Source organism: Onychostoma macrolepis, chromosome 09 (genome assembly GCF_012432095.1).
Source record: "Onychostoma macrolepis isolate SWU-2019 chromosome 09, ASM1243209v1, whole genome shotgun sequence".
NCBI lineage: Eukaryota > Metazoa > Chordata > Actinopteri > Cypriniformes > Cyprinidae > Onychostoma > Onychostoma macrolepis.
Genome location: NC_081163.1, coordinates 25081611 through 25094910, shown reverse-complemented (window position 1 = coordinate 25094910; position 13300 = coordinate 25081611). Strand labels below are relative to the sequence as shown.

The 13300-nt window shown below is 36.8% G+C and overlaps 1 protein-coding gene across 4 annotated transcripts in view; it reads right to left on the bottom strand.

Annotated features, from left to right (window-relative positions):
- kalrna (kalirin RhoGEF kinase a) overlaps nt 1-13300 on the bottom strand; it is a 259304-nt gene that overhangs the window by 168734 nt on the left and 77270 nt on the right. Inside the window, exon 1 of one of the 4 annotated variants that reach the window (XM_058786374.1) lies at nt 10454-10517. The exons of the other annotated variants lie outside the window; for them this stretch is intronic. Within the exon in view, the coding sequence (XP_058642357.1) occupies nt 10454-10514 (61 nt within the window). The 5' untranslated portion in view covers nt 10515-10517. Of the gene's footprint in view, nt 1-10453; nt 10518-13300 lie in introns of those variants that run through there. 4 annotated transcript variants of the gene reach the window in all.

The following is a 13300-nucleotide window of genomic DNA, read 5'->3' as shown; positions in this document are numbered from 1 at the left end:
TTGTGATTTTAATAATGCATTAGTAAATGCTGAAAATAGCATTAACTAAGATTAATAAATGCTGTAGTAGTATTGTTCACTCTTAGTTCATGTTAGTTAATACATTAACTAATGTTAACAAATGACCCATTATTCTAAAGTGTTACCCTTATAAATTTACAGTAGTAGTATACTAGCCTACAAAGACATTTACATGCATGTTTTTATGTACTTGCACACACTCCTCCGCAGGTCACCTTTCGGTGTAACCTACGCTCACTCTCTCCCTCTCGCCTATCCTCTATGGTTTCATCCTCACTTCCTTCAGTCTCTCAGTTTTCAGCACTGGACACAAACAGTGCTCCTGACACTCTCTGCTCCACTCTAACATCTTGCTTAGACAACTTTTGCCCCTTTCATCCAGACCAGCACGCACTACCCCCTCTACCCCCTGGCTGTCCGATGTTCTCCGTGAACATCGCTCTAGACTCAGGGCTGCAGAGAGGAAGTGGCATGAATCAAAAAACTCTACCGACCTTAGTGTGTATCAGTCACTCCTCTCTTCCTTCTCTGCAAATGTCCCCACTGCTAAAACGACATACAACCACAACAAATTAATCAACTGTTCTGACTCTCGCACACTTTTCAAAACGTTCTCTTCTCTTATCTATCCTCCTCGCCCTCCTCCTTCATCAGCTCTTACAGCTGATGACTTTGCAATATTCTTCATAAATAAAACAAGAAACATCAGTGACCAATTACCCTCACCACAAACTGATGATAACTTCATAACGACAAATACACACTGTCCCTCCTCCTTCTCTCCACTCTTGGAGATGGACGTTTCCAAACGTATCCTTTCCAATCATCCTACTACCTGTCCACTTGATCCTATCCCCACTCACCTCCTTCAGGCCATTTCTTCTTCAGTCATACCTGTGCTTACTCACATTATCAACACCTCTCTTCAAACTGGTATATTTCCCATAGCATTTAAGCAGGCTCGGGTAACCTCACTGCTTAAGAAACCCTCTCTAAAATCCTGCACTTTTAGAAAACTACAGACCGGTATCCCTTCTTCCATTCATTGCAAAGACACTTGAGCGAGTTGTGTTCAACCAACTCTCTATGTTCCTTGCACACAACAACCTCCTGGACAACAACCAATCTGGCTTCAAAAGCGGCCACTCAACTGAGACTGCCCTGCTCTCGGTTATTGAAGCCCTGAGACTGGCAAGAGCAGCTTCCAAATCCTCAGTACTCATCTTGCTGGATCTGTCTGCTGCTTTTGACACAGTTAACCACAGATCCTCCTGTCCAACCTCATAAAGATGGGCATCTCAGGATCCACACTCCAGTGGTCCACACTCAAATCTTAACTCTCAGGTAGGTCTTTCAGAGTGTCTTGGAGGGGTGAGGTTTCTAAGTAACAACTTCTTGCTACTGGGGTTCCTCAAGGCTCAGTGCTTCGACCTCTTCTCTTCTCCATCTACATGTCATCATTAGGATCTGTCATTCAGAAGCATGGCTTTTCATATCACTGCTATGCTGATGACAATAAACTCTACTTCTCATTCCAACCAGACGATCTGACGGATTGCTGTTCGCATTGCGGCCTGTCTGAGAGACATTTCTAGCTGGATGAAGGACCATCACATTCAACTCAACCTTGCTAAGACAGAACTACTCGTGGTCTCAGCCAACCCAGCACTTCATCACAACTTCTCTATACAGCTGGGTTCATCAACCATAACTCATTCCAGGACAGCCAGGAACCTTGGAGTTGTGATCGATGATCACAGACCATATTGCTATACCTGCAGATTTGCCTTATACAACATTAGGAAGATTAGACCCTTCCTATCAGAGCAAGCTGCGCAACTCCTTGTCCAAGGTCTTGTTCTCTCCAGACTGGATTATTGTAATGCTCTCTTGGCAGGCCTTCCCACATGTACTATCAAGCCTCTGCAACTGATCCAGAATGCAGTAGCGAGAGTGGTCTTTAACGACCCGAAAAAAGCTCACGTTACACTTCTCTTCATCAGTTTATACTGGCTACCAGTAGCAGCTCGCATCAAATTCAAGGTACTGATGTTTGCCTATAAGACAACAACTGGTGCTGCACCAATACACCTAATTGTCACAGCACTTGTAGACTGTTGCTCTATCGTTGGTCTGATTGCTTCTACTGTTCTCCTCATTTGTAAGTCGCTTTGGTTAAAAGCGTCTACTAAATGATTAAATGTAAATGTAAATGTACTTGATAAAATACCCTGCAATTTGTACTTTTGGTATACTAAACTTGTATACTTAAAGTCTGCTAAATTGCAACAACTAATTTTGTACTTAATGCACTTTAATTGTGTGGAAGTAGTGCTAAAGTCCAACTAAAGATATACTGAAGTATATTTGGTTGTGACAAAGCGGACCTATTGCCAGTATACTTCAGGTACACTTTAAACTTCTTGCATTTAAAGACTGATATTATTCAAAGATCATACAATCCTCATCAAACACATTTTAGGCTTAATATTAAAAATGTGCATTGTGCACAAGTAAAAAAAGTAAAATAAAGCACAAGTAAAATAAAGTTTAATTAGTTTTTAAAAAAATATATATCATTAAGTCTCGAACAATATTTCAGTAAATATGTTAATAGATTTGAACTATACTTAGTATGAAATAAATGTATTTTAAATGTATTACTTTTTTATTAGTGCAGTCTTAAACAGGAAATACACACAAAGTCCACATGGCTATGTCACAAAGGTTGCCTCCCACACGGTTACGGCATGGAAATACTATAACAAAAATCATTTTTGAAAAATAGTTTATATTAAAAATCTTTTATATTAACCAACTTTCTATTAATGCAATGCAGTGAATGACAACCATTGGTGGTCTCCCTGTGGTTTACATCATGGTCAAATTAGTATTATGTTATTTAGAATAAAACAGAACAAAACATTATCAATACATTATCAAAAAAAAAAAAAAAAAAAAAAAAAGCATTACAATGAAATTGGACAAGCTCAGTGCCTATTTGATGCTGCCAGTTATTTATTTATTTATTTTTATTAATTGGAATGTGTGCAGAGGATTGTGGGGGAATGGATCACACCAATGGTACGCTTGATGCACCCTTCAAAATATGCACAATTACAAATGCTAAATGGGATCCTTCAAACTGAGACTGCCTACGATGGCGGCTGATTATGTAGCAGATGTGTGACTCTACTAGGATGCAGCCTTCTGATTGAGAAGCACCCATATCCTACTATTTTTTTTTTCCCCCTGCATGCCATTGCTTAATATAAAGCAATTATAAAATGTACAACAATCAGTGGTCCTTTTTCCCTCTAAGGGGAATAAGATCAGGATATCATAAAGATAACTGAGACCTCCATTAGGTCTTCTGGGCTATGAAAACACAACCCAGAGCATTAAAAGGTTCCACTAGGTCTACAGTAAACTTCTTTACACACACATCTTCCTTCCTGTCCACGTCTATCTCCTTATCTCCATTCATCATGACCAAACCCCTCTCTCTTTCAGTCTGGACTTTTTAATCTTACTATCATAAAGCAGCAGAGTCCTCAGAGAGAGATCATAAGAGCCATCATAAACACTCAGGATGAAGCCATCTGAAGCGAGGTGTCTCCTCAGTACTACACTCCTCCCTGAGGACTCTCTGCTTCACAGGAGCGGATCAATGCTGCTGATTCTTCACATTAAAGACACGCTGGCGACTCTGCTAATGAACGACTACATTACAGAGGTTCAGAAAAGAACATGATAACATAAGAGCTGCTTCAGCAGTCCGGCTGATTATGCATCAGATTGAAGGCAGATGTAGTTCAGCAGATGATTAGAAGCATCCTAACATGGATAATTAAGCACAACCAAAGATTTGGTACTTGCTACAGCTAGTAAGCAGCAGTTTGTGTTTATAATTAATGGTGAGTAACATTCTCATTTGAAACAGGCTCACTGGAAAAAATATTCCTCTACATATAATTTTTACAAAACTCCAAAAACATGTCTATCACTGCACTTTCAAAAGTGAAATGAATACTAGTGGCAGTAAAACACACAAAAATATCATTACAAAGGTAGATTATTGATTAACAAAGACCTATTTCTATATTGTTGACCTATTGTTCTTTGCACAATACTATGTTATTGTGATTTGCAAACTAAAACATACTGTATTGACATTTGCATCACATATCCAGCTGGATATATGCTGCTATTCTGACTTAGTAAACTTGCTTGGTAGCTCACCTGGTACAGCACTGCACAATGTGGAGTGCTCAGGTTCGAATTACGATAATTTAAAGACTTGTAGAAGCAAGCTAAAACAGCATGGTTGCTTCAGCAAATGCATTTGTATCTTAAATTTGCTTTTGTTAACAATTAGGTTAGTTTAGGCGGTATGTTATTTTCAAATCCAAATGACTTTTAGCACAATTCACTGGACATTAAATTTCCTAATTGCCACGATACGTAGACCAACAACCAAAATAATGAAATGTTGTTGCATTGATCGGTTTCAGATAAATGGCAATGAACGTTTCACTTTGAAAGAGCCACAAAATGTGTAAGAAGCAGCGTAATATAATTTTGGCACTGTTTCTGATCTGTTTTACCAGAAGAAAAACCCTGTAAATTTTAAATGTGTATATTTTCTAAAAAAAAAAAATTCTCTCATGTTTTTAAAGTAGGACTAATAGACAGACTAAAAACCACAAAACCCCAATTTTTACTTAATGGTCTCTTTGACATCTCTTTCTTCACTTGTTATTTGACCAGATGTTTAAATTCAAAACATTTTCACAAAAAAATTGCATTAAAAAAAAAAGCAAAATAACCCTTTTTTTAATTACAATGTACAGTTTGAAATGTTTACTTTGCTGCATACTGCTTCATGCACTACTTTAGTACATGGCTCCTAACTGTTGAAAATGCTTATTAAATCAGGTGGGAGTCATTAGGAACGAAATCTGTACTCTCTCTACCTCTAATAACAGGGTGAGTGGTGTTTGAGAGGTGGAACGAAAGAGTAAATGAGAAAATGAGGAGAAACACAGGAGGCACAGAGTGAGGGATGGACTGAGAGATGAGGAGATGTAATGGGGCAGAAATGAGGGATTGGATTACAGAAAGACTAAAGCACAGCCCCATTAAAATGAGAGACAGCATCAGATCAAAGAGCGGCCCGTCTGTCTGCGCTCAGCTCACTCAAACACCTGCATTAGTGCTCAAACTGTCTGTCCTCCTTCGGGGCGACTGGAGAATTTATGAAGGGCAGAGGGGAAGTGCACTTTCCTGTACCTCTCGCTCTCTCTCTTGATATCTAGAGCAAGACACTGATATTTCATCAATCGAGTCCTGTTTTCACAGCACCTCATTAGTATGAATGTTTCGAGGAACATCAATAGCCTCTTTTGTGTTTCTTCTCACTTGCTCTTTGTGTTTCTCACCTCATTCTATGGTGTTAATGAAGCTCTCAGTTTGCCACATATACTGTATTCATTTTCTGTTCTATACAGTATGTACAAGTCTAACATAACCTAAGCTCTACTGACAACATGTTTTTGTGGTAAACTTTGACCTATCCTTATTTTTATCATCTTTACAGTAACACACTTACATTGAAAGTCTATGGGCCCAACACAATAAAGGACTTTAAAAGCAGAAACATGATATTTTGGCTAAATTATTTAGTAAAAATGTGTAATTTGAGCTTTAAATTTGCCTAAATTGTCCTTCTGAGGTGGCAATACCTTTCAAGTATACTAACATAATTCCTGTGGTTGGATTTTTCTCTGTGTAAGTGAAAACGTGTAATATGATCACAGCATTGCCGTTGAAATATTATACGACTTTTATATAACTTTGGCTGTACTTTTCAAATAGTATTCAGCCTTTATGTGCTGATTGACATTATATGACAAATGCTGTCAGTAAGGCTTAACTTACATTAGTAATTGTAAATTAGTACCGTAAATGAGTTATTAATTCCCATTGGGAGGTCAGATTCATTTTAGTGAATCATTTCCCCCAAGTGCCTGCATGGCATTTTAAATGCATTTTAGTATTTATTCAAGACCATGTCATATTTTCACCTACCTCACAGTTTTACCTCTAGACCATAGCCTTTGTTGCATTCAAGCAATTCACAAACAGTTTATGAATAGTTTCAACAAATCTGGGTTAAAAAAAAGGCTTAAAAACAACCAAATCGGACGTCCCTGTGATCACCGCCACAATATGAAACAAGCCACTTCAGCATCTCATCTGTTTCACTATCAAGCATCACATCTTTGCCAAGAGTAAATAATATGAATAATTCAGTGCATAAATGTTTCAATGTATCACACATACCAATCACTTTTACTTGTCAACAAATACAATAATTCAACAAATATTTGACAAGTAAATGAGTTGATTTGTCCTTTCGGTAATTCTTCCTAACATCCCTGGCATTTAAAGCCTCTTCATTCCCTTTTCACTATAGTCTTCGATAGACTGAAAAATAAACCGGAGGTATAATTAAATTAGCTGAAAGTGTGCTCAGTGTGCTCAGAGTATCCTACTGCGTGCAATAGCTCAGACCCTGTAAAGAATGTCTAAGATTTCCTTATATAAAAAGTGAATCAATTGAATGGAACATCATCGGGCTTTGTGTCTTGAATAGAGCCTCATTTTCATCTATTTAACACACAGCATAGTTTTATCCTTTGTTAAGAGACAGCTGGCAAGTGCTGAATCAATGTTAGTAGGTTGCATCAAGCATTTACTGTCATCAATGCTTTCAGCATATTGAATGTGTATCAGGAGGAAAGAGAATTTCTTCAGGGTCGTCTACAGAACTGAAAGCAGCACAGTCAATTAAATAAGCACTGTCACAAAATAAACTACAGTTTGCTGAAGATTTTATGCTCAACATTATGAACAGACTGCAGCCCTGAAGGATTTTAATAGTGACACTGAAAAAGTTTTTTTTTTTTTGTGCACCAGCAGCATGTGAATTATTCCCTAGTGGTAGCAAGTCTCCAGATATTGTGTGCACACTGACAAAACAACTCCAAAAGCTGTCCTCACTAGAATCTAGTTATTTGTTACTATGAGATAGTGAGCTAAGAAACTCACATAAAACAGTAGCAACACAGCAATCTGCCCAAACCCCCACCTCCTGTTGTCAAGGACACCGTCACCCCCAGCAACACATCTACAAAGAAACCAGGTCAAGCCCATCCCACTGAAAGAAGCTTTGGCCTGCTTTCTCCAGCATGACTCTAGTATAGCTGAAACATTTATTACAAGACAGACCAGAATTACAACACACACACATTTAAAAACTGATATCTTCAGAGTAATCTCAGCATATAGCTTATAGTAATGTAGGCAAGCGGCCCTATGCTGATCAGATGCTATAACACAGAATCCAGAGATTGGATTTAACAAAACACAAATCCCATTTAAACGGATCTCCATATCGACTCAGTAAATCAAGCTGTTGGGGACATACGGGGTCCCTGTTCTGTACTTGATGTCTGAAATATGCCTGCATGGTTCAGTGCACATCTATTAGGTCAATGACAAACATGTTTGCTAATGTTCTGTAATGGAAGAGATTATGGATCAAGATGTCCCATGGCATAAATCTTTTAGACATTACAAACAAATAGAGAGTATGTAAGATCATTCCTTTAAAAAAAAAAAAAAAAAAAACAGGGACGTGACATGACAATATTTCTTCGTCCCCAAGGCGCATTTCTACGGTCCCAAACATTCCACTTGACAAAACTAATCATTCATGCGTTCCACTGTGAAAAAGAAGTGCACCTAATTGTTCTGAATGTGCTGGTCACACTTTATTTTAAGGCCATTAACAAACCATTAACTATGATTTTTGCCTAAGTATATGTCAGTCCTGTGTCATGTGTCGTGTCCTTATTTGGTCATTTTCCTGTCCATGTTTAGGTTGATTATGATTCCGTCCAGTTGTGTGTTGTTAATTATCTTGTGTATATAAGTTCCTGTCTGTTTAGTTAGTGTTGTCTGGTCTACTCGTTACGTTCCTTGTGTTCCCGTGTGTCTCAGCCCTGCCTTGTCTTGCCTTGCCCTGCCCTGCCCTGTTTGAGTTTATTAAAGACTGTTATTTTGAAAGTTATCATCGTCTCCGTGGTCCTCGTTCCTCCCTGCTGTGTGCACCGTGACAGTATAATAATAATAATTAGTAATAGTTATAAATTATTAATTAAATTGATAATTATTAATAATTATAATAATTAGTATAATAGTAAGTTTAGGTATTGGGTAGTATTAGGGATGTAGAATATGGTCATGCAGAATATGTGCTTTATAAGTACTAATAAACAGCCAATATGTTAATGATAGGCATGCTCATAAGCAACTAGTTAAAAGGGAGAATTAGTCCCTATACTAAAGTGTTACCAGTGTGCTATTGTCATGTACATCAAATCTTAAACATAGATTTAAAAAATAAACTTTTTTTTTCCAGAAAATATAATATTAATAAAAAGGCCACTTAAGTGTACTTAAAAAGTATACTTTCATGTTTCTTAACACATTTAAGTAGACTTAAAAATATATATATATAATTTTGTGAAAGTTTTACTTTAAAGTACATTTTAAATCATTAAAGAAGTGAACTCATTTTGATTTGTTGACTAACATACTAAAGTACTTTATTATTTTAACCATATGTGTGCTGCTGTGCAGTTTCTAGTGTGTTCTGGATGGTTGCTAGGGTGTTTTTGAAAGTTGCCCAACTCAAAAGAGCCCACTCTAAAATCTGTTATATTCTGGTTTCTAAATATGACTCAGGTCCCTACTTTCAGTACAAGTCTATCAGATGTTTTCAGATTATCTTCCATATTGCAAAAAAATGTAAACTGTATTTAGAAAAGCAACAGTATACCACTTATCAATAAACTGTATAATCTGAAGTATCATTCATGACTTAGAGTTGGTTTAATACTTAGGGTTAGCGGTTAGTTGAAATCCCCAACCATAGCAATAGCAATAATAATGCTTGCCTTAGAAAACATCACTAATTAAAGGCATGATTACACCCAAAATAAATCAAGAAAAGATTATCCTCAGGCCTACACACACACACACACCATTGAAAGAGAGCTTGCCACTTTTAACCCATAACTGATTCCTGCTATCTAACAATCTACCAAACGATGCAAATACACGCACACACAAACATACATACTCTAAATGCCTGGAGCTGCACCATATGCATGTCAGCAACGGTTATCACACCATCTTTCATTCAACCTTCAACCTTTCATTACATTGCTTCTTGTTTTTCTCTCTGACAGTTTTCCAACCAAAACCTCATGACATTCCCTTGCTGTCACATGCAAAAACACTGAAAAATCTATGAAGTATTGATGGAGAATGCATGTCACACTGCTAATTAGAAGCTGAGAGGAGAATCAATGTGCCACCAGGACCGCCAATATGACCCGCAGCGACCAAACCTCACTAATGTCACTGAAAAAACAACACAACAAACCCAATACACCAGCATTACACACATTATACATACAAGAAGTCACACGACATCACGCCCACATGAATAAACTAAACCAGCCAAGAGACTATATGCATTTAATGTATATTATGTTCACAATGTTTCAACTGTTTTTGAGTTAAGATACTATTTTAATAAAAGCACATTTGAGGTTTTGTCATGATAAGTAACACACAACAGAAAATAAAATCTTCATAAAGCTGAAAAAAGCCTGTAAATCTACTTTTCAGATTTTGCTTTAAAGATTTGCCATTGCATTGTGAGGCCCACTGTGTATTCTGAGACATAAAACATATTTCTACTTACATTGTATTGCTTCTTAAAAATACAACTCTTGTAACACTTTCAAAAATTATTACAATCATTACAATATAGAAGTTGTTTAAACTTCTATTGTGAACATAAACTACAACACATAAAACTGCCGTGTTCCCATTTGAAGGAAAAAGAGTAAAGATGAAAAACTATCGAGTCAAATTAATATTATGTAAATAAAATAATCTGTAATTTTTTTGTCAGATGTATTGGAAACACTCATGCAGCAGTGAACAAGTCTTCTGTAATTTAATGCCAAGGTAAGAAAACACAAAGTATAGAGTTATAAATCTTAGTAGTACTGGTGTCAATCAATATATAACTTTAACTTTAATACAGAAGTTAAGTCTGTCCTTCCTCTTCTGTACTAATGTAGATCATGCATGTGAACAGGTATAATTCAATCACCCAACTAAACACAATCTCAAAATGAATGATGACTCACCAATACAGAACACAAACAGGGCACACATGTCCAAACACAGAGGAGAGAGCAGATAAACAAACAGAAAAGTGTGTGTGTGTGTGTGTGTGTGTGTGTGAGAGAGAGAGAGAGAGAGAGAGAGAGAGCTGTGTAAATACCTGTCTTTCTGCTGATGAGAGAGGCAGACAGCATGCCACACCTGTATTTCCATATATACATATGGTGACACCATCAACTCCTGACTGAACAAACACACACATATATATGCACAAACCGTCCGCCTCTCTCTGACATCATCAGTCATCATCCATCTCTCTGATTGGTGGGTAATTTCAGTAATACTGACCAATCAGGAGCTCAAAACATTTTGACAAGAGTGTACAAAGATTATGCCTGGAAGGAGGCCAAGAGACTGTGTGTGTGTGTGTTGTCTGATGTCTCTCTGACCGAGGTCCATGGCATAACAGCAGATAAAGGGAAACATACATGCATCTATAAAACAAATAAACACAAACTGACACTAGAATACAATCATTGAATATCGCTACATAATTTACTTATGATTAAATATGTGCAGATATTTAAGCACTGTATAGTGCAGGTCTTTCCAAATTTCCTACATTTTAAAAGACACTGATACATAATAAAAAAATGATCAAATGATTTACCTTTGTGAAAAAGAAGTGTGCTCAACTGAATTGAATTTACACTTGTAGTGATTGTAGCTGCTTTTCCACCGTCGGGCTGAACCATTCGCATTGCTTAAAGCTGCAGTCCGTAACTTTTTTTGGTTAAAAATGATCCAAATTCAAAATTTGAGCAAGTACATAACCAGCCAGTGTTCACTTACTTTCTCCTTACTTTAGCCCGATTCACAACGGTTAGCTTATAATAATGTTTTCTAATTTGAGTGGTACGGGTAAGTTTTTGCGGGACATTCAAGCATGGCACTGCGTCGTTACGTTACGTCACATCTGTAAACATAAAGAAGTTGTTCCGGCTAGTAGGCAATAGCATTTGAGGATCCTGCAGGTGGCGGATCGTTTATAGCCTTTTCTCACAGCAGCTAGAATAATTCAATGTCAAAAAAATAATTTTGATGGTGGATTGTAATCCAGAAAGGATTATATGAAACACATGTGAATGAAATTAAATTATATTCCAATTTTAAATGTGCTTCTGATTACAGATAGCCTGGGATTAATTTGTATTTTACAGAAAACCAGTTCGAAGGGAGCATGTTTTCTTTTTGGGTTAAAACAATTTCTTAACATGAAATTCGAATGGTATGACAATCGGAGATTAGACTGTACAGAAATTGAAATCTACACGCTAACACACACTATACTCATAGTCACGCAATGCTGAAGTTGTTAACATTAATAATTTGAGAATAAAGTGTAAAAATAATAATAATTTGCACGGTTTGATGTGATATGAGTTAACCGATCGTTACACTTAATCACCATTGGTAGATCCGTTTATTGTAATGCTTTTTTCCTCAGTTGGTCAGAACATACGTGGCAGATTTGTTAACAAGTTACTTACTTGTTCAGATGACAATATACAGTGAAAATTCTTATTTGGGTCATATATTCCAAGACGTAGGCTAGAATCTGTGATTACTAAATACAGGATTCATCTGCGCTGGAGCCGTGCCAGAGGACATGGTTCCGCAAGTAACTGCAAGTCCAGGTTTTCAAACAGAGATGGCGACAAAGAGGCAAAACTTACGGACTGCAGCTTTAACTGTTCTTAACTTGCATACTAAAGAACATGTAAAGTACACAATCATAATTTAAACTGTAGTTAAAGATATACTAAAGATATACTGTAACTAAAGTGTACTTCTTTTTCACAAGGGTGTGAAATGTGTTCCCAATTAATGCCCCCAAATTTAAATAGCCTACATGTCTCGCACAAAGCTTTTCCATTATTGACTGAGAAATGGACGTCTTGTTCTGGGATTGGTATAGGATTATACTCAGTCAATCTCTAGCCAAGCATAAAACATGTACAGTATATACACGTAAACCTATAAATTTTAATGTGAGCATATTGGAATACTAATGGGATCTCAAAAGATAATTTAATACAACTGAATAATTTATGCACACGCCATATTGAGTTCATCATTACAAGCACATTAAATTTCAGTTAAACAAAGCTAGATTAATTCCTGAATATCACCTAACAGCATTAATAGGTGTGTGTTTGTGTGTAAATGCACTTATCGTAATGCAGATCAAAGTACTGTTCCTCCTGACCCGAATAGACAACCAAACAAAGTCTTTGACAAAGACACACTTCAGGTGATCCCATAATTTTCCCCAAACAGAGCACTACATACCAGTGTCATGGACTGTTTTACACAAATGAATAAGGACAAAAACAATGGTCTTCTCTTTATGCCAGAACACACACACACCACTCTCCTTCCAGCACTTAAACCGCAGTTAATTACTAATTAATGAGGAAAAAGATGTACAGTGGTGCACTGGCTTTGATATGATTTTTTTCATCTTGATTTGCAGAGAAAACGCCTTTATGGCTGTGAGAGACACCGTTTAGACCGACAGGAGACAATTTATAAATGACAAAACCACATATTGTATGTGAACTTCAAAACAAAGGGACACCCACGAGTCTGCAAGCTATTATACGAATGAAAGAGAAATCCATATGCTTTTGATTAATAACCAGTCAATTCTCTGATTGTTTTCATCACAACATCTCCAGCTGGATCTCTTTATGTTTCGTCTACAGCCGTGTTTCCTTTCTTCATGAAAACCATCCAAAATACAGTTAGCCATCAGTTATGGATTACTGAGGTAGTCTTAAAAGGAGATTTATGGATAAAATATTGACCTTGATTTCCTTTATTTCTTTACAAATTTGTAAACACAAATGTAACAAAAAAGAAACTCTGTTAACAAAATATGTGATCTGCAGTGCATAGAAGTTTGAATAAATCTTAGTAGAGCTGCAACAAGTAATATTTTGAC